The sequence below is a fragment of the Bos javanicus genome, chromosome 2 (genome assembly GCF_032452875.1).
Source record: "Bos javanicus breed banteng chromosome 2, ARS-OSU_banteng_1.0, whole genome shotgun sequence".
NCBI lineage: Eukaryota > Metazoa > Chordata > Mammalia > Artiodactyla > Bovidae > Bos > Bos javanicus.
The window spans coordinates 61,695,906-61,718,313 of NC_083869.1; the positions used below are offsets into that span (position 1 = coordinate 61,695,906).

Below are 22,408 nucleotides of genomic sequence, written 5' to 3' on the forward strand. Positions count from 1 at the left end.
AACTATTTGTTGACTGATGACAGATACTATTTTTGTTCTCAAAAAGCTTAAAGTCTAGCCACTGGAAGAAACATAAATAAACATATAATGTGTTGATTTGGATAAAATGAAAGAACAATGTCTAGGGTATTATCGAGAGGAAGGGAAGAACAGGGATGGTCTTTTGGAGGAAATGGCAACAGCCCTATTTTTCAAATGAACCTGAATTGCTGATGAAAAGCTGCAACTCAGTTTTACAATCAGACCCATAAAACAGAAGTTTATTGGTGTACAGCAGGCAAACTATGAAATGAGTTATATCTTGTTTTCCTTCCCAACACCCCACATCATTCTTGACTCCAAGGATTTATGGGCTTCTTTGGTGCAAAAAGAGTGGGTTTTATTGCAATGAGCTCCTCTCTGAGGGATCGTAGATACCAGGCCCGTTCCCGTGCCCAGAGACAGTGAGGAGGAAGGCTAGGTTTCAGTTGGTGGGTCTCCGACCATTGGAAGAACCTCCCCCCCATGACAGCTTGACCAAACACTTGACTCCAGTGTGAATTCTCAAAGTCCATCTTCAAGCCATCAAAGATATAGAGGTGGTTCACAGTGATTCTGGGCCGAGATGGGGACCCTTCCCAGTTGGCTGACCGTAAATCCTCTCACCTTCCACCTCTTGAATCTGTCGGCTCTCCTCTGTGATGTATGACTACCTGCTGCTTCAGATTTGCCAACAGTTCCCACAGCCCTTTACCCAGCACAGGACCACTGACTTTCTTCATGTCTTGATAGCGTGGGATCCTGGAATGCTTCAGTCCTGCACTTGTGCTAGAGCTCATGGACTATACTGGTGTCCCAATATTATTGTGCTTGCACAAAGTTTTATAAAAGTCATGTGCATTTTAGTTTGCCACAGCCCCTCCCACTCATTTACTTCCTCGCTGGCATACAGATACCTGAGTTTGCCGACTATACACATTGAGTTGGCATCAAAATGTGTGCAGGCATGCATGAACAAACCACCTTGGCTGCTGTTTCACCAACCTGCTCAGACCAGCTTCCATTAAGAAACTGAAAGACAATTGGTCAGAGAAGGTGGCACAGCTGGAAGAAGAGTGTAGTTTCTCATGGCCATTTTATCTTGTGAACATTTTATTTCATATATATTTAAATTACTGGGTTTATGTGTTTTTTTCCTCCAAAAGATGCAAAGGAGCAACTCAACTTAATTTTCTATCCCTCCCAATGCCTTATGTTCTTTGCAGATTAAATGAGTTATTAGTGTCATGAGGCCAAAAGTTCCCCACTACAAGGTTTTTTATTTCAAATTGCACAGATAAAAACCCATCACAAACTGAATTCTTAACTCTGGCCACTCAAGTATATTTGGATATTCATAAGAAAGTATAAAGGTGCCAGTCCTTTATGATTGCTTGGGGAAAAAAACACCAAAGTGTATTTCTTACTGAAGCTTGAACTATAAAATCCCACACCATGCTTTAAAAAAAAAGGATATTTGTTCCATAGAAATGTTCACTTGTTTACCACTAGGGGAGGCTGTATGACTTCATGTTGCAAAGCTATTTATATTAAAACAAAACTGGAAAAAAAACCATATAAAGGTAAAAAACAGCCTCTGTCCTTGCTTTTTCATGAGTGAAAAGGGGAAGTGTAAAAAAGTAAAATGCTTATGGAAAGCATAATCATTCATCTACAGACCAGAAATAAAATTTGCAACATCCACTGGATCCAAGAAAAAGCAAGAGAATTCCAGAAAAACATGTAGTTTGGCTTCATTGATCACGCTAAAACCTTTGTGTGGATCACAACAAACTGTGGAAAATTCTTAAAGAGATGGGAATACCAGACCACCTTACGTTCCTCCTGAAAAACTTGTATGCAGGTCAAGAAGCAACAGTTAGAACCAGACATAGAAAAATAGACTGTTCAAAATTGGGAAAGGAGTATGTCAAGGATGTATATTGTCACCCTGCTTATTTAACAACTTATATGCAGAGTATATCATGAGAAATGCTGGGCTGGATGAAGCCTCAGCTGGAATCAAGATTGCCGGGAGAGATATCAATAATCTCAGATATGCAGATGACACCACCCTTATGGCAGAAAGTGAAGAGGAACTAAAAAGCCTCTTGATGAAAGTGAAAGTGGAGAATGAAAAAGCTGGCTTAAAGCTCAACATTCAGAAAACTAAGATCATGGCATCTGGTCCCATCACTTCATGGGAAATAGATGGGGTTACAGTGGAAACAGTGTCAGACTTTATTTTTGGGGGCTCCAAAATCACTGCAGATAGTGACTGCAGCCATGAAATTAAAAGATGCTTACTCCTTGGAAGAAAAGTTATGACCAACCTAGACAGCATATTGAAAAGCAGAGACATTACTTTGCCAACAAAGGTCCGTCTAGTCAAGGCTATGGTTTTTCCAGTGGCCATGTATGGATGTGAGAATTGGACTGTGAAGAAAGCTGAGCACCGAAGAATTGATGCTTTTGAACTGTGGTGTTGGAGAAGACTCGTGAGAGTCCCTTGGACTGCAAGGAGATCCAACCAGTCTATTCTGAAGGAGATCAGCCCTGGGATTTCTTCGGAGGGAATGATGCTGAAGCTGAAACTCCAGTACTTTGCCAACCTCATGTGAAGAGTTGACTCATTGGAAAAGACTCTGATGCTGGGAGGGATTGGGGGCAAGAGGAAAAGGGGACGACAGAGGATGAGATGGCTGGATGGCATCACTGACTCGATGGACGTGAGTCTGAGTGAACTCCAGGAGTTGGTGATGGACAGGGAGGCCTGGCGTGTTGCGATTCATGGGGTCACAAAGAGTCAGACACGACTGAGCGACTGAACTGAACTGATATGTATAACTGAATCATTTTGCTGTACGGCAGAAATTAACACAACATTTTAAATCATTTATAGTTCAGTAAAAAAAAAAAAAATTTTAATGGCAGTCATTACATTCACAAGGCTTAAGGCAGTAATTTAAGTGGTTAATCCCATGAACTCCAGAGTCAGCTGTCTGATTGAGGTATACAGCTAATACTCACTAGCTCTGTGACCTTGGGCAAATTTCCTCACCTCTGACATTTCAGTTACCTCACTGTAAACTGAGGTAATAATAGAACTTACCATTTAGGGCTATTGTGATGATTAAATAAGAACCCTTATAAGTGCTTAGCAAGTAGTTGGCACATAGTAATTAACTGCTTTACAAATGTTAGCTATTATTTCTGCCTGCCTGCCAAAAACATGCTTGAGAAAAATACATATACATGCCTTTCAGGATTCAAGGCTTTTGACTCCTCGGCTCATTTCTTCATTTAATCATAAGACAAATATTTACTGAGAAAGGCACTGGTGGGGGCCGGGGATGTATTAGTAACAAAGCCATAGATGTTTTTCCTGCCCTGAAGATTACATATTGATGGATAGAAAACATTAAGGAACTAATTGGCCAATTACACAATTACTATTGTGATTAATGCTTTGAAGAGGAAGCATAGGATATTATTAAAGCTATTACTGGCAGAAGTGACTGTCTGGAGGACAGAATTAAGGACCTCTGGAGGAAGAGCAGGCTATCTGAAGGAAGAAATATTTGAGGTGGGATGTGAACTGTGAGTACAAGTGAACAGAAGGTGGAGGGTAGGGTGGGAAGAATAAATGTTCCAGGCAGAAGGGAAATTACATGTGGGACAAAAACAATCCACAGGTTATTTATGGATAACTTGTATAACTTACAGGTTTCAGTTATTTCAGTGTTATTTCTCATTGACTTCATGACGAATGTTAGAGGTAGAAGGGGGTGGTTGTGTACAGGGCTTTGCTCCATGCACTCTTTCAGGAACTCCTGAATTCTCCCATCAGTGGCTCTCCCTTTCCCTGGCATCTCAGAGGTCTTTATGATACCCTCTATATGCAGCCAACATGCAAATTTTAAAGGTTACGGATCACCTGGAAATCAGGTTAAAAATGTAGATTCTGAGGCTTCCCAGGTGACTCAGTGGTAAAGAATCTGCCTGCCAATGTAGGAGGAGTCACAGTTTTAATCCCTGGTTAGAATTCTACATGCCACAGAGAAACTAAGTCTGCATGCCATAACAACTGAGCCTGTGCTCTGATCCTGGGAACTGCAACTACTGAGCCAACATGCTGCAAGAAGACCACATGCCCTATAGCCCAGGCTCTGCAACAAGCGAAGCCGCCATAATGAGAAACCCATGTATTACCACTGGAGAGTAGCCCTCACTCACGGTGACTAGAGAAAAGCCCCATGCAGCAATGAAGACCCAGCACAGACAAAAACAAATAAGTAAATAAGTAAATGAAATTTTATGAAAAGCAAACCAATGTAGTTTCTGATTCAAGTTGGCCTGGGATTAGATATAAGATTCTGCATTTTTTAAAATTTTGTTTTTAAAAATACTACATATTTATTTAGGCTGTGCCCCATCTCAACTGGGGCACACAGGATCCTTGGTTGCCATATGCAGGATATACTTCCCAGACCAGGGATGGAACCCAGGTCCCCTGCATTGGGAGCGTGGAGTCCTAGCCACTGGACCTCTGGGGAAGTCCTAAGGTTCTGCATTTGTATCAAGCTTTCTGGTGATACTGATAATTGATGGTTTCTAGCCCCCACTCTGATTAGCCAGAGCAGGAAGAATCTCTTAGATGGTATTAGACAACATATATATTAGAATATATATATATATGTCTAATATATATATACATATAGAAGGTATTAGACAACCTAGCTGCTGCTGCTGCTAAGTCACTTCAGTTGTGTCCAACTCTGTGCGACCCTATGGACGGCAGCCCACCAGTCTCACCTGTCCCTGGGATTCTCCAGGCAAGAACACTGGAGTGGGTTGCCATTTTCTTCTCCAATGCATGAAAGTGAAAAGGGAAGGTGAAGTCGCTCAGTCGTGTCCGACTCTTAGCGACCCCATAGACTGCAGCCTACCAGGCTTCTCTGTCCATGGAATTCTCCAGGCAAGAGTACTGGAGTGGGTTGGCATTGCCTTCTCCACAGCATATTAAATAGCAAAGACATTACTTTGCTAACAAAGGTCCATCTAGTTAAAGCTATGGTTTTTCCAGTAGTCATGTATGGATATGAGAGTTGGACCATAAAGAAAGCTGAGTACCAAAGAATTGATGCTTTTGAACTGTGGTGTTGGAAAAGACTCTTGAGAGTCCCTTGGACTGAGATCCAACCAGTCCATCCTAAAGGAAATCAGTCCTGAATATTCATTAAGTTGAAACTCCAATACTTTGGTCACCTGATGCGAAGAACTGACTTCTTGGAAAAGACCCTGATGCTGGGAAAGATTGAAGACAGGGGGAAAACGGGACGACAGAGGATGAGATGGTTGGATGGCATCACCGATGCGATGGACATAAGTCTGAGCAAGCTCCGGGAGTTGGTGATGGACACGGAAGCCTGGCGTGTGCAGTCCATGGGGTTGCAAAGAGTCAGACATGACTGAATGACTGAACTGAAGAGGTCCAGCACAGAAAGGCATGCATCATTTCTACTTAAATTTCGTTGGTCAAAATTCAGAATCATGGTGCATCTTGGTGCAGGGGGTTGGAAAACCTAGTCTGGCACATGCCAGCAAAAAAGAGACATACACCTCCTGCCACAGTTTGCTGAAAAACTAACCACAAATGGGGAGTATCCCAGTATCTAGCAGAAGATCACCACTTTACAGAACCCAGAGACAAGAGAATATAGTATGTTTGAGGAATTTAGGGAAGTCCAGTGTGAATAGAACCTGGCAAAGGAGAGGGCCAGTGCCAGGTAAGTCTAGAGATGTAGACAGGCAAGGGTCAGAGCATTCAAGACCTGGGAGGTGATAAAAGATTTTGGAGAGTGAAAAGTCATGTGACCATTGAACATTTGAAATGTGGCTAGTGCAACTGAGGAACTGAATTTCTATTTTATTTAATTTTAGTTAATTTATTCAATAATTTAATTAAATTTACTATCTACATGTGGTGTGCAGTTACCATTCCGGATAGCACAGCTCCAGGAATTGGGATCAAATGTTTACATGAGAAGATAACCAACAATACTTGATAGATAATAAGTCACACTTGTTATATTGCAGGATAGACGAGCCAGTGGATGAAGACAGTCTATGCTGATGATATTGCAGAGTCCCTGGATCCAGCCATACCTGAGCCAATAAATTCCCTTGGTTACTTCAACTACCTTGAGTTGGTTTTTTTTTTTTTTTTTTTATAAATTTAAGTGCTATAAACAGAACAGTGTCTACATACAAGTGTTCAATAAGCATCAGATGTCATTTTTATCTCAGTGGACTTGAGTAACCACATAAGTCTTTATGGGTGAAGCATGCCTAGGATTCAAGGAAACAGAAATCCCAAACACTATGTCCTGGTAGGTAGAAGATAACAGTGGTGCAGACTGCAGAATCCACAATAGCCAGTTTAAACAGAAAAGTAATTAATTCAAGAGTATCTGCTTACAAACCCTCAGGAGGCTAAGACTGAGCAGCTTTGAAATCTCCTGGGATTGCACACAGAAACAATCCAACTACAATGAGGAATTCTATGTACAGCCTGCCTCCTCCCCTGTTCTCTTCCTGATTAGATTTTTCTGGATGTGAATGTGGCTGGTGGAGCCCCAGATCCCATGTTCAGAACACAGCCATGTTGGGGTGTAGCTTTTCTGAGCAAAAGAAAAGCTGAGAATTGAGTCATCCTAGCTGTTATTTTGGGGTAGAAAGATTTGTATATGTGAGATTTTCCCAAATACAGGAAGGGTATTTAAAAGGTTTAAATTTGACAGATGACCACAAAAGTGAAATGTTGGAATAATGTAGACAGCAACCAAGGAGGAGTAACTCAAGGACATTTGTATTGATGTGACATTGCAGGAGCCAAAATATGAGTATTTTGTTGGCTTTTGGAAACTAGCCCCTACCTTACCTCAGCCATTAAGGAATTCAGTGCCAAGACAACCAGAGATGTGAATTATGCTTATCCTCCAGCTCCTTCCCATCCCCTGACATCACTCAGTGGGAGATCTCCAGACCAGAGAAATAGCCAGGGTTCTCCTGAGCCTTTTAAACAGTTGAAAAATATTTGTTGACAATTAATGGGTGCTTGGAAATAAAGGTATAAGTAAGGTAAGGTCTTTGATCTCATGGAATTCATATTCTAGTTGTAGAAACAAAAGAAAAGATCTGATAGGGATGATAGGCATAAAATTGAGATAAAGTGATTGTGTTTGGGTGGCGACATGAAACTGGGTGGCTCATAAAGACTTCTCTGCTGAAATGACATTTCTTTTTTTTTGTTGTTTTTTAATGATTTTATTTATGGTTGTGCACGGTCTTCATGCTGCGTGGGCTTTTCTCTAGCTGTGGCTCCTCTTGTTGCGGAGCATGGGCTCTGGTGCCCACAGACCTCAGTTCTGCAGCTCCCAGGCTCGAGAGCCCCGGCCCAGTGGCTGTGATGCATGGGCTCAGCTGCTCTGCCACGTGTGGTCTTCCCAGACCAGGGGTGGAACTCGCGTCCCCTGCTTTGGCAGAGGGGCGATTCTTTATCACTGAGCCGCCAGGAAAGCCCTCAGGCGTATTTTAGACTAGTTTTCCACGCTCCTATCTGGTGAGAGAGGCCTGGGAGCCGGGAATCCTCAGCCACAGTGCTGGCTCTGCCATCAAAAGCTCTGGGGCCTCTAGCGAGCGCCTGCCCCTCCCTCAGTCGTGTCTGACTCTTTGCCCACCAGGCTCCTCTGTCCATGGGATTTCCCAGGCAAGATTACTGGAGTGGGTTGCCATTTCCTTCTCCATGAAATGTCATTTCTATGAAAGATAAAGGAGTTGGTCAGGAGCAAAACCTTCCAGGTAGAGGGGAAGAACAGATCAGAGGTGTATGCTAGACTGAGTTTTGTAAACCAGGATTGAGGAAGTTATTGAGGGATTTGGGGCAGGAGGAAATGACATAAGCTGATTACCTTTTACATCATTCTGGCTCTATAAAGATGTGGGAACAAGAGCGGAGGCTGGAAGACCAGTTTGTTGTTCAGTCACTAAGTCATGTCTGACTCTTTGTGACTCCCATGGACTGCAGCACACCAGGCTTCCTTGTCCTTCACTGTCTCCTTGAGTTTGCTCATACTTATGTCTATGGAGTCAGTGATGCCATCCATCCCGACTATCCATCTCATCCTCTGTGGTCCCCTTCTCCTCCTGCCCTCAATCTTTCCCAGTATGAGGGTCATTTCCAATGAGTCAGCTCTTTGTATCAGGTGGCCAAAGTATTGGAACTTCAACTTCAGCATCAGTCCTTTCAATGAGTATTCAGGGTTGATTTCCTTTAGGATTGACTGATTTGATCTCTTTGCTGTCTAAGAGACTCTCAAGAGTCTTAGGAAGGCCATTTCTATTCATTATAGGAAGATGACAGCTTGGTCCAGGGCGGTAGTGATGAAGACGAATCCTAGTATCCTGAGAGAAACTTCAGGATGTGATTTGGAGGCAGAGTCCGTGGGGAATTTTATTGGGTATCTGTGCTTGTGGTAAATTATCTCCAAAGATGACTGTAACCATTCTCTTCCATCCTACATGGCTTTTTGCTGCTTTTCTCATCAAGAGGTAGGGTTATTGCCTCTGCTGTGAGTGAACCCTATGAGTTTTTCTTTTTAGCCAACAGAATGCAATAGAAATGACATCTGGGACTTCAATATTGTTACCCCCGAAATGGGTTTCCATCTTGGTGGGTGTCCAGCCAAAAGACACAACCAAGCCAAAGATCAGGAGAGGGAAGGATTTATTTATTACTTATAGCAAGTAAGGAAAACACCAGGGATCTTTCCCAAAGCAGTGTCTCCCCAAACAGCACACTGGGGAAAATTTAAGCTAAGGCTACATGCATATTCATTAAAGGGCTTGAACAAAGAATTCAGCTTAGACCTTGAGCAGAGTTTACTGAGTCCAAGCTTTAGTTGACCAAAGTCATGAGGGTTAGAAAAGGGTAACATCATCGTCTTTTAGGTTCTAGTTGTTCTGGTGGCTGAATGTTGGAGAGGGTTTGAAATTCTCTAAAACAGTTCAACAAAGTGCTTCGAGCTAATCTTTACCATTGAAACAGAACTGTGAGTCTTTACAACTGATTTATTAACTTTGCTATTGTTACTTTCCTTGCCTGATAACAGGCTTGTTCTATTGTTCCCTTAAGGTCATTATTACTGAGACCTGTTCAATAGCAAGCACTGAGACCAGGCTTAGATCAAAAATAGCTTCTCTAGTATCAAAAATGCATCTAATACTTTCGAATTGTGTTGCTAGAGAAGACTCTTGAGAGTCCTTTGGACTGCAAGGAGATCAAACCAGTCAATCCTAAAGGAAATCAATCCTGAATATTCATTGGAAAGTCTGATGCTGAAGCTCTAGTACCTTGGCCACCAGATGCGGAGACGCTTTGGAAAAGACCCTGATGCTGGGAAAGATTGAAGGTAGGAGGTGAAGGGGATGACAGAGGACAGGATGGTTGGATGGCATTACTGACTCAATGGACATGAGTTTGAGCAAACTCGGGGAGATGGTGAAGGACAGGATAAGCCTGGCGTGCTGCAGTCTATGGGGTCACCAAGAGTCGGACACAACTTAGCAACTGAACAACAGTCATGAGTTCAGTTTGGAACTTCCAGCCCAGCTCAGCTGAGTGCAGCTGATTATCAGGTGGAGAAGAGCCAAGCTGTCCTCTTTAAGCCTTGCCCAAATTCCTGACCCACAGAATTAGTGCTGTAAACCACTAAATGTGGGTGGTCTGTTAAGCAGCAAGAAGGAATTGAAAATGTGCTTTTTTGGGGGGTGGGGGAGGTAATGTAGCTAATGATTTGTCTATTTCAATGATTCTCTCTCCCCCTTCAAAGAACCAACATCTTCAGTTTTCTGATTAGAAGTTCCTACAGTCTCTTCCTTCCACTCCTCCAATATTCTTACGTTGGTGAAATAAAATCCAGAGTGGAGACATGAAAGGGGAAAAGTGAAGAACAAATATTCAAAACACAACCTGAGCACATGTGGCCATGGGGGAATAAATAGCACCTGTATCCTATCTGTGCACCTGTATCCTATCTGTTTCTTGGGCTGGTGAGGGCTACCAGCTGAATGGATGTGAGTCTCTGTTTTTTTTTTTAGCATCAGCTCATAAAGGCTTGGGCTTCCCTGGTGGCTCAGAGGGTAAAGTGTCTGCCTACAATGCGGGAGACCTAGGTTCAATCCCTGGGTCAGGAAGATCCCCTGGAAAAGGAAATGGCAACCCACTCCAGTACTCTTGCCTGGAAAATCCCATGGACGGAGAAGCCTGGTAGGCTACAGTCCATGGGGTCACAAAGAGTCGGACACGACTGAACAACTTCACTTCATAAAGGCTTGACAATTTCCAAGCAACATAGGACCAGTTTTGAATCCTGCCACCATCATACGTGGACACTGGTCTCTAGAAGAGGCCGAAATTAGTGCTCTCCATCTCTGAAGACAACACACAATATACTGTTGTTTAATCACTCAGTTGTGTCTGACAATACGTACCAGGTCTCATTATATGCTGTGCAGGCAGGAGACTGGGTCAGCGGGGCCCTGGCCACCTTCACACAGGCCCTTGACTGCCCTCTGCTGGACTTAACATTCACATTTTTTCAGTTGTTGATGACACATGGAGCACGCAACTCTTTGCTTCCCGCGGTAGCTGAGGATTGCCTCTTCCCAAGCTATTCTGGCACTGTGGGCTCTACTGAGACCTGTAGGTTTTTGCACTATTCACAGGTCATAGGTCCTTCCCTGGTGGGATCAGAAAAACCAATTTCTTAGTGTGTGGGAGAGTTCAGATACCTACTTTGTTAGTTTAGGTGACAAGCTAATTCTTTTAAATTACTGTTGGCAAACACACTTTGTACTCGATTCACAAGCACATCTATTCACATTCTTTGTGGACCAAGGGCTTAAAACCTGTAAGCCTTTACTCTCAGCTTCCTAATACATAAGGTAGAAGTGCCCACAAAGTTATCAGATGCCCTCCACCATTCCCAAAGGGGCTGCTGGAGCTGCCAATATTGATACAGGTAAGAATAACTCATTTTATTGGTAAAAGTATTGTCTGCCCCTAAATACGGTCAGTGCTCTGGGAGAATCCACAGCCAGGACTGTGGTGCACGGAAGCTGTCCTTAGGAAGGTTTAAAGTCTGGACCAAATCACATCTTTAAATGCCTCCTTTGATGCTTCCTCCTCCCAGCATTTTTCTACAGATGAAGTTAGATTCTAGATCAAAAAGAACAGGAGAATATAGTCGAGGGAATGCATGTGTATTTTTGTAATGTGTATATAGGGGGTGGCAATTTGGATATATATTTTTTAAAAAGCACATGAGGATTTAATACATCTAAGTATATTTAAAAAATTCTAAAGAAGCAAGTATTAAGCTTGTGAAAAGAATTCAGTACCTTTGAACACAATTGAGAACGATTATGAAAACTATGTGCTATTTGCTCTTTTTTTTTTTTTTTTGCTATTTGCTCTTATATTAGAAATGGTGTTCATTTAGTTGACTCTCATCAACAGGTCACTTAAAATATGTTCACATTAAAGTTTCAAGGCCAATTTTAAAGCTAATCATTACAGTTGTTTTTTAACGGCAGGCTCCTTGGTTTCAGGGACCCGTGATTGTCTGGGGACAGGGGTGGGGAGATGGTGGTGGTGAAGGTTCAGAGCTGACTTCACAACAGCTTCAGCTCTGCCTTCCTCTGGGCAGTCTTCAACTCCTACAGGGTAAATCAAATGTCTAGAGTAAAACTTTAGATTTAATGTACAGCATGGTGACCTCAGTCTTTAATACTGTTTTGTATATTTAAAAGTTGCTAAACAGATCTTAGAAGTTCTCATCACAAGAAAAAAAATTATAACCATGTGATGAATGTTAACTAGACTTATTGTGATTAACATCTTGCAATATATATATCAGATTGTTATGTCGTATGTCTGAAATGAATACATGTCAATTGTATCTCAATTAAAATAACCCCTCACTTTACCAGGATTTCTACAGCAAAAGAGAATATTCAGAGAACTGAAATAAATCGTAGGATTGTAGTTTTGTCTCCACCCCCATGATTAAGTAATTCCTGCTGCAGTATTGGCCCTAATTATGTATCCTCTCCATCTGTGACATTCTACAGTCAAACATTTAAAAATTCCACAGTCCTTGGAAGTGAGTGATTTTCACAGTGCTCCTTCCTACTTCTTTCTCTGTGTCTGGCTCCTTAATCTGACTCATTTGGGAGGCAGCTCGCACCTGCTTTCAGGAGCACAATATCCATAATCGCAACACACCAGCTTGTGTGTGCAGGGGGCGACGGGCGGGGGTGAGTTGGGATCCCCTGGGACAAAGTAGGGCTTTGCAGATGCTCTAGAGGGAGAGAACATCTGCACCAGAGCCTGGTAACACCTATTGCTCTTGAGCTGCAAAAAGTAAACCCGCAGTCTGGGCTGGAAGCCAGCCAGGCTCCAGGCAAGCTGCAGATGGCAGAATCCCCTTCCCCTAGCCCCGATTTTGGGTTTCCTAGCAGTTTGATTCTGCTGGGCCAACAAGTGGGGAAAGCTTTCTATAAAGAACTTGAGCTAAACTGGACAACTGGGTGCTCAAAACATCAGCTAAGACCACAAATTCTTTAAACGATCATAATGTTCTGTTTTCAGCTGTCTCACTCTATATTCATTCATACTCACAACTGTCTACAACTGACTGGTATTAACTTACGAGAGGACAAATGACATGAGTTACACCCACAAGAAACACTCCTATAGAGAAACTGATGCTTTGTAGAATATTTGTAAAGTGGGGGGATTTCATGTCTTTCATCTTCCCTAAGTCTGAAAATGAAATCTTCAAGATAGGTTAAGTCTTCAGGACTGACTCTCATTTAAAAAGGTGATTTTAATTTACAAAAAGACAAAGTGGGTATATATTTGTAAACATTTATTCTTTTGAACTGAAAAAGGCTTGCATCAGCACACATTGTACAGCCTTGCAAATTGAAAAAAAGGTTCCTTGTTCATAAGTGCAATGAATCTTTGATGTCCAGTGATCCGCTGCAAACAATGAAAACACATTTTTAACCACTTAAGAAGTTTCCAGCACTCATCAAATGCATTTCCTCAGGTGACCAAAAAAAAAAAAAAAAAATCCACAAGAAAGGGAAAGCAAATAAGTGGCATTTAGTTATCGGAGGGAGACTTAAAAAAAAAAAAAAAAAAAAAGGAAGTATTTTCCTGCCTAGAATGATTCCTATTCCCTTTTGAATCTAAGTGGTTTGATTAAGAGGTGTTAAGAACATAATTTACTTGACAGTGTTCATATGACCTAAGTGAATAAGGAAAGGACCCTATAAGGGAATTCTTTATTTTCTGGAAACTGTTTGTGTTTAGAGATACAGGGGAAGAGTAATCTTTTGTTTGTGAGCTCTCCTTAGTCACCTACTGGGCCCCCCAAAAGACAGTATGTAGTTTTAACTTGGCTACTCCACTCCTGCATTCTTATTCCCCCAAATTCTATGTCAGGTCACACTGTGCTGCTGGCTGCAAAAAAGAAATACAGGTTGCAACTGGTGGTACTCATTTTGAAGAATAATTTGCTGTACAATCGAGCTTTGGATCTGATACAAGAATTCAGAAATATAAAACAAAATAACTATAAAAGTTAGGAGGCATTTGAACAGCATTTCCTCAGAAAAAGCTGCTAACTCTGTATCATTCTGATGTGGATTCCTACAGTCATTTGGGGTGAAATGTGCATTTTTCCCCTCTTTGCTGGATCACTGGCCTGTCTTCAGAAGTTGTAACGCCATGACCACACATCCTAGGAGTCTCTATCATGTTAACAGAAGCTCCCGATACCAAGCCAGTTAAAGATGGGTGACGATGGGGGGATCACAAAAGGCCAAGGGTCTGAGGTGGCTGTTACTGAGAACTTGCCCTTTCCAAAATGTGAAAGTCATAGTGCTTCTTGCTTGTTCTCAGCTTAAACTTGTTAACCGAGTTAATTTGTTTCTTCAATGCATTCTGCGCAGCGGAGATGGAGGGGAATGTGGCTAGGACGGTGTACGTGGAGGCCAAGTCACTGGGTTTCGAGCGTTCGGGGTTGACAGTGCTGTCACCACTGCCACAGCAGAGCGGGTGGCGACGCATTTGGGGCTGGGACTGAGGGTCCCGGAGCCACCGGATCTTGGCGCCAATTTTAAAGAGTTCCCCAAAGAGCTTCTCGGCTTCCATGCGAGTTATTCCATCTGGTAGTTCAGTAATTTCCAAGACCTTCCCAACAACTAGAATGGAAAAGGTAAAGAATTAATCCCTGTTACCAAGAGGTGGGCAGAATGTACTGCAGACTCAAATGACACAAGAAATGAACATAATTTTCTAAAACCATTCAAATCCACAGTTATACTTGGTATGGCCATCTTCTAAATATTTCTTACACCCAAGCAAGGGGTGCAGAGAGGCCCTTGCCACCGGCCACACTCACAGCCTCACATACAAAATGCAGCCTGTGCAGTGGCTTCTTCAAACTAGGTGTGTGATCCTGGTACAGTTTCCTGAACTTCAGATTCCCATTGTCAAATTATACGTATCTTCAATTTTTATTTTTTGGCTGTGTCGTGAGGCACGTGGGATCTTAGTTCCCTGATGGGGGATGGAACCCATGCCCCCTTCATTGGAAGTGCAGCCTTAACCACTGGACCACAAGGCAAGTATTCTGTATGTTATCTTTAAAACAGCACTTGCCCTAACAAACCCAAGGCTATTGAATAGAAAGTTAAGGTACAGACTTGAAAGCCCTCTGCCACAGAAAGGCAATGTATTTGTTCTTCAGACTATACAGCCTGAAGGGTATAAAGAATACTTCCTTTCTCAAAGAACACAGAGGCAATGCATTTCATTCTACCTATTCCTCTCTCACATCTCTTTCGAATCCCTTTGGTGCCTGCCCTCCTCTTAAACCCACCTTTGTTTCAGTACTCCCAAATCCGAAATGAGACAGAATTAAAAGAACATTCAAGAAGCCTGCCTTATAGACAGCATAACTGTCTAAGACTTTGTGTAGGATTCTAGACAAGGAAAACCCACTTCTGTGGCGTGGCAGTTTTAGACTCTCAGGCCAACAGTTTATAGAAGCACATCCGGATGCCTCTTGGGGACACACCTGCTTCTCCTGCACCCAGGTCGGTGGATGCAGCTTTTTTGGCTTGTTTCCTTCCTCGGTTGCCATGCCTGTTGCCAGATTGACCCTGAAAATCCACAAACATGAGAAATAAGTTGATGCTGCTACAAAATGTAATTGCAGTGTTTGACCACTTAACAACTAACTGCACTGAGTCTGGGGTTTGTACTTTAGAAGAAAAAAACCCCCACCTCTAGGCCTTCTGAATTCTGCCTCAGTGGCAGCAGAACTTTGGCCCATCACTTGCTGACAGTCTTTTCTAAGTAACAGCACCCAATGCCTCCTGCCGCCCGCCCCCCACCCCTCATATCTGGACTGTGCTGGGAACTGATGCTCCTACCACCTTCTCCCTCACTCTGCTCTCGGTAGGGCCAGGACGCCCCACTCTCACCAGCAGAAGTACAATGCTCTGCCAACAAAGCCCAGGAAGTCAGACAGCAGCTCTCACACCTGTTGGGCTGGAATGTGTCCGTGCAGAACAGCAGGAGGGTTGTACTGCAGGGTCTGGCCAAGTAACGGGTATCTGGCATCTCCTGAAAGTTAATAAAACATCACTTTCACATTTTCCTTTATTCGGGTACAAAGTACTTCACAGTTTTCTCAGTTGTCTCAGGATGAGAGAGGGAACATATTCTACCAAATAGAATAAAAAAGTGGAGGTACTGATATCTTTTTTTAAAAAAATTAAAAGCCTCCACATATCCTTCAAAGAACTGGGGTAAACTTCTGCAAGCACTAGGGACTAATAACAACAGTTATGAAGGAGGTTAAGTGGGAGAGCTGGCAGACAAATTAGCATGGAGAGAAACTTCTTGGTAAACCTTAACATTCTATGTGAAATCCTCCAAAGGAACTATAAGAACTCATTCCACCCATCTGAGATACTAAAATCCACATTTTCTCTGATGGTTAAAAGTGAACAGAACATACATTCAGGGGACAAAAGAAACCTTGGAAAAACATGAAGCTCTCTATCTCCCCCAAATCATTATTAATTACTATAAATATATTTTCTTTCACACCTTAGTGCCTAGAGTCATCCCATGGAAAGCGCTTCACACATGCTGACTGCAAAAGTTTTGTCTGTAATGTTTTCATTTGTTGTAGTCTCATTTTAACTGTAAGTCCCCAAATGTAGCACATTCAGTGTCTGGAGGAGGGTTATGGGTGGGTGCTAAGAGAGCATCTTCAGAAAATCATACAGTGCTTCTCCTGATAGTTTCCTAACAGAGACAAGCAAGGCGTGAGCCTCTTGCCACTGTGTGGAGCTCTTTTCTGATGAACACTGTGGGGGTGCTTGGGCAGCTCCCTGGTAGAACACACCCACGACATACTTGCTCCTTCCTAAACACTAGCTGAAAGGCAGATACAACATGAAGGTTTAGCACTGAGACCAGAGACACAATTTTAAGCATGAAGATGGAGTGAAGTGGTATTTCATTGAGATTTTAATACTCCCTTCCTTAATGAATGATGTTGAGCACCTTTTCAAGGGCTTAATGGACATCTGTTTGTCTTCCTTTTTGAAATTACCATATAACTTGTTCTTAAAAATTCAGATACTACTTTCCTTTTTAATGATTCTTTAAGACATTATTTTTTAAATATTTACTTATATATTTACTTGGCTGTGCCAGGGCTTAGTTGTGACATTTGGGATCTTATTTCCCCAACTAGGAATCAAACCTGTGATGCCTGCAGTGGAAGTGTAGAGTCTTAACCAGTGTACTGCCAGGTAAGTAGCATTAATTAATTATTTGTGATGAAACATTAGGTTAGGAGAGAAAATGGTAACAAATGAAAATGCCTGAGGAAGGTGAAAATGCAGTCCTTTGGAAAAGGGAAGGTAGCAGTACCAGGTAAATTACAAATTGATGGGGAGTGAATGGATGTCTTAAAATTCTCTGAGGCTGTGACTAGCTTTCTGCACTTACCTTGCGCAGAGACAAAAGGTCTAGAAAACTGGGGTATGATGGCAAGGGGTGGTCCAGAGGGACGGACAGTTTTCAGGGTAGACAGCTGAGCTGGTGCTGGTGACTGAGCTGGTGAAATAATGGGACTACTGAGTTGAGGACTGTGCTGCAATTATATCAAGAAAACAGGTCAACATTTTAGTCAGGGTTTTTGAAGAGCTCCTTTTGGACAGAAATTTTTATTCTTTCTGATTACAAGTATGTACACATTACATTATAATAGGTACTTGTTATTTAAGAAATTAAAACAGTACAGAAAAATTTATAATTTTCAATTCCCAAGGATAAACACTAGTAACACTGTTTCTATGTATATGTATCCATATATCTGCTTCATAAAAATGGAAACAGACTATACATCCTATTTTTGAATTTCACTTTTGTACTTTTAAAATAGTATTGCAGATATTTTTCCATTAGAAAATATATACTATACACCATACTGGTAGAATTTTACTAGCTTTTAAAATTGCCCATGTACTTAACTGAGAGTTTTTTCCCCTAGTATAGCTTCATATTACTGTTTAGTATTATACTTTCATTTCCCTTTGCAGTGGCTCCTTTGAAAATTTCTGGTAGAGCAGGTCTCAAATTTTGTTTATCTAGAAATTTTTAATTTCTCCCTCACTTCTAAAGAACAGTTTTACTAGATATAAAATTCTTGGTTGACAGTTTAGCACTTTGAATATATTTATTCACTTTTTGCCCCCAAATGTCTTTTGACTGGTATTCAAGGAAGATCCCCATACATTGCATCTGATTGTTAGAACTCTTGAGTCTTTAAATTTATAATAGATTCATCCTTCAATTCAAAATGCCAACTATTTGTTAAAGAAATAGGCAATTTGTCCAATAAAATATCTGCGGTACCTATAAACTGTTTTTTATTTTCTTCCTGTATTTTCTGTAAATTAATAGCTAGACTCAGAGAGGCCTGATTAGATTCAGGTACTATTTTCTTTGGCCGTCCAGGCATGGCTTATGGATTCCTTAGTTTCTTGATCAGAGATGGAACCTGGACCCACTTTAATTGACACTACAATCGATCAGTTGCTTCAAGTGTTGTCTGCCTAATCTACCTATTTGAAAGCTTCTCATAAATCGTTTCCTGATGTTTTTGATGTTTCCTTGTTCATTACTTTAATAGGATTCCAAAATATCGCTTTTGAAATTCTATCAGTGTTTTTAGATTTATTGATTGCATTTCTTCTATGATGAAGAGTCTTCCCTCATCAACCTTCTGGTTACAGTAAAATACAGTTCATATGGGAAAAGCAAGATAGCAACTTAATTCATTTTCTTTAATAAAATTCAGATCTAGTTTATCTTCTTAATTTCTAAATTAAAAAATGTTTAATTATGCAAACATTCAGAAACAGTATTTAAATTATTTGGCTATAGAGAATGTCCAAACTTCTTTACTAATCTGTTTGAGAAGATTTTAAATTCAGCATCAAGTCTTATAGGTTGGTCAATCTTATGTGACTAAGTGTTGAAAGTTTTAAAATTATAATAGACAAAAGAAGCATCTTACCTGAACAATATTGTCAACACTACTAAATTCCACACACTTCTGTCCTCTCTGGTGATCACAGTAATATTTGTTTTGCTTCCACTGTGGGGGTGAATGGGCACGAGACTGTGGATTGTTTGGTACGCTGAGCTGCATCATCACCATTCCGCCACCAGGTGGAGGTGGCGCTACTGAGAATCAGAATTAGGACCCAGCAGTTAGCACACTTTAGCAAATGGCTAGTTTCTTTAAACACCAAGATAATGACGATACTTCTATATCTCTGACCAAAATTTTATTTTTATTTATGTAATCCAGATTTAAGCTCTGATGCTTCATACAAGTGTTGTGTGTTTTAAAAAAACATTGAAATTGACTCCCTAGACCTAAATATCTCACTTATCCTAAACATAATAGGTCAGGAACGTCCAATTATCTAAAAGACCTCTCTAGAATACCACAATTGTGATATGACCTATAAAAGTGCTTAATTTTTAAAATAAATTTATTTTCAAATAAGCATTATTCTAAATACATAAAGGAAAACTGGGAAAAGAAGTACCCTACAGAAATTTCGATATATGGTAAAAAAGACATCTTTTGAGTGACTCAGTTTCATGTGGTAGGAAAAAGTTTGGCATATGGGATTCCGAAAGCATAATTTCAGTGCTCTGAAATGTCCTACGACTCAGAGAAAACTATTTACCCTCTTTTATTGTATTTTCTCATTTGAAAATGGCTAGGAAAACCACTTTGGCTGACTTCAAAAGAGCTGAAATAATCACATGAACAACCACTGATAGCTGATTTATTTCTGTTGTGGCATCAGTACTGCAGCACTACCAGTATTAGGAATGTAACTGCCACTCACCATTTCAGTGTAAGGTAAGGTACCCTGGGGCCTGCCTCCAGGACCACTGTTTGCACTTTAGTAATTGTATTGGTAGTTTCCAGTTCCCCAGAAATAGCACCAACCTGACCTGGCTAGGCACACCACAGAAGGCTGACTGCTTGGGAGTATCTCAGGGTTCTCCTTGGCCACAGCAGCCGATATTGATGCAGCCATTATTAGTCATATATTTGATAATTATCTATTGTTTCTCTGTTTCTTTGAGAGATTACATATGTCAACAGATCATTACAATAAAATATGGTCTTATGATAAAGGATTGTTTAAGAAACAAAGGAAGCAGAGAAAACAAAGCAACAAACTCAGTTTTAAGGACTGAGCAAGACTTTGCAGAAGACATGATTTCTGAATCAAATTTTAAAGATACGCAGGATTTGGCAACTGGATGCTAGACCGGCACACCAGGGGGAGGAAAGAACAGGTACAAAAGTATCTTTGGCATGAAAAAGCATAGTGCATTCTAGAAATAGAGTTCTGAGGCTTAATTGCCAGGGAGTGGAAATGGAGAGTCTATGCAAATTTTTAATTCAGAGGAATGACATGAAGAGACATCTGTTTCAGGACGATAATTCTTGAACTATGTATGTATGTGTGTATGTGTTGGGGAGAAGGAAGGTTGGGTATGGGGACAACATAAAAGAAGCAAAATAGAAGCAGTGAAGAAGGAAAGAAGGTAACAGATTTGAGGAAATGGTGACAGCCTAAGTGTGAAAGAGGAGAACAGAAGAGAGTTAGGATTTTGAAATCTGTATTGGTCCCAATATGGAAGGTGAAGAAAGGGATGAAAAGGGAGAAATATTAAATCTAAAGTGCCTTTGACATATTCCTGGTTAGGAAATGTCCAATAGGCAGTTGGCTATGTGGTCTTGCCGTGGCAGAAACAAATTTGGGAGACAGTGGCGAAAAGCCAAGGTTGAAGCTTGGAAAGTGGCTGAATTTCCGAGGAAGAACCCAAAGAGTAATGAAAGAAAGTATCCTAGAGAATATCAGTAATAATGAGGCAGGCAGGAAGGAGAGCCTGAGGAGAAAGAGAGAGCAGGGGTACTGGTAGCAGGGGAAAAGGAAGAAGTGGACTGAGCCTGTTAAATCTGACTTCTCATGTGCCCTGAATACCCTGGGCATATCTCAGCACCTAACAAGTTGAAAATCTTTTTCCTAGAAATGTCCAAGGAACCTATTTCTCAAATGGACAAACCATCCCTGCCACCTACCCGCCGGCCCCAATTATCTATTCATACCTGCACACTGGTGGCCTTGGAGCTGCTGGGAATTGCATGGTGAAGTAGTTCGAGGAAACTGTACTTGTTCTGATCCTGGATGTTGCAAGTAACCTACTGATGAGCTATGGGGAAAAAATAAAACAAATACAAAAACACAGCACAATGAGATGGAGATGACTGTAAAGATTCTTTGAATGAACAGTCCTGTAAATTTACTTAAAAAAATTATTTTTCAAGTAGTAAGCTTAGTACAAGTCAAATTAACTCTTTTATAAATTGTGAGTTATATGTAATTACTTTTTGAATAAAAATCACTTTGTTTTTGACAATAACACAGATATAAAAAAAAAACCCTGCTGATTTCATTGCTCTTATTCTTTTAAAACTTATTCTAAATAGGGTTTTTGTACTGTTCAAATAATTTTTTTAAAAATAAAAAACTCACTAATTTTACAAAATAAAAAAGTACTTTATTTGAATCTCACTAAGCTATATTTTAGAAAAGAAAATATGCAGTTGGATAATGATGAGACAGAAAAAACGTTTTATTCCTTAAAAAATATATAAGGAATAAAATAAACACTACAACATCATTCTGACATTCTAATACAAATACTGACAAAAATAAAAGGCTGTTATTGTAAAATGTCTTTAAGGTTTTCCCTGTTTAGCAACTTTTCAGGAAAAGAGTGAAAATCATAGAGCAATACTGTGAATTCTGAGAATACTGAACCCTGTTACCATCCTTTTTTCATCATTTAAGTCAACTTTCTTTACATAGTATTTTATTTCTTAATATAGCTTTAACCACTTTCTGCATTTACATCTCACATAGCTGCATCAAAAATACACATTCGAGCCAATGACTGAATTACAAAGAATACAGGGAGACATGTTAACACCATGATGACACCATTAGTCAAATTCAGGCTCTGGGACACTCTACAAGACAAATGTGTGAAAACATAAGCAGTATTTGTGGGGTAGTTGATAATACAAAGACCAATTGGGTATTTGATATAATTAAGAAATTAATTGTTAAATTTTTTAGAATGTGCAATAGTACTCTTAAGCTAGGTAGGTTTAAAAAAAACCTTTTAGAGATACCTATAATGAAATACTCATAAATGAAATAATATAATACTTCGGTCTATTTTAAAATAACGTGAGAGGAGGACGAAGTAGAAGTTTAAATGAAAACAGATTAGTTATTAATTGATAAATGCAGAAACTAAGTGATGGTACATGGGGCTTCAGTGCACTTTTATTTACATTAATGTGTATTTAAAAATGTCTGTAATGAAAAGTTTATAAATGATTCTCTAACTCAGGCTGACAATTCTCCAATTAATAATAATTAGTAAAGTTTTACTGTTTTCTGTGGCAGTAATTCAGTGTAGTTCAATAACAACAAGAAAGGAATGTAAAGGGACGAATTCCTAAAAAGTGATTTTGGGCCATATGACAAAATGGAAAAGTAGTACTTTCTAAAACTGATGTTAATTACGATCAGAATGCGTTATGAGTATTAGCCACCTATA

At 40.5% G+C, this 22,408-nt stretch overlaps 1 protein-coding gene and 1 long non-coding RNA gene across 19 annotated transcripts in view; one reads left to right on the top strand and one right to left on the bottom strand.

Annotated features, from left to right (window-relative positions):
* Positions 1-1,849: 1,849 nt before the first annotated feature.
* LOC133260618 (uncharacterized) lies at positions 1,850-6,217 on the top strand. The gene is made up of 2 exons (XR_009740892.1): positions 1,850-3,618; positions 6,118-6,217. It is a non-coding gene; the product is annotated as an uncharacterized LOC133260618 (long non-coding RNA).
* Positions 6,218-12,998: 6,781 nt separating this feature from the next.
* The window catches only part of R3HDM1 (R3H domain containing 1), a 162,946-nt gene continuing 153,536 nt past the window's right edge, over positions 12,999-22,408 (bottom strand). For 12 of the 18 annotated variants that reach the window (XM_061439174.1, XM_061439196.1, XM_061439228.1 and 9 more), the window contains 6 exons: positions 20,886-20,989; positions 18,759-18,928; positions 17,186-17,330; positions 15,702-15,784; positions 15,234-15,318; positions 12,999-14,355 (listed from right to left, as the gene is read on the bottom strand). In XM_061439174.1, the coding sequence (XP_061295158.1) occupies positions 13,994-14,355; positions 15,234-15,318; positions 15,702-15,784; positions 17,186-17,330; positions 18,759-18,928; positions 20,886-20,989 (949 nt within the window). In that variant the 3' untranslated portion in view covers positions 12,999-13,993. Of the gene's footprint in view, positions 14,356-15,157; positions 15,319-15,701; positions 15,785-17,185; positions 17,331-18,758; positions 18,929-20,885; positions 20,990-22,408 lie in introns of all 18 variants that reach the window. The other 6 variants (XM_061439167.1, XM_061439235.1, XM_061439219.1 and 3 more) reach the window with 2 other exon arrangements.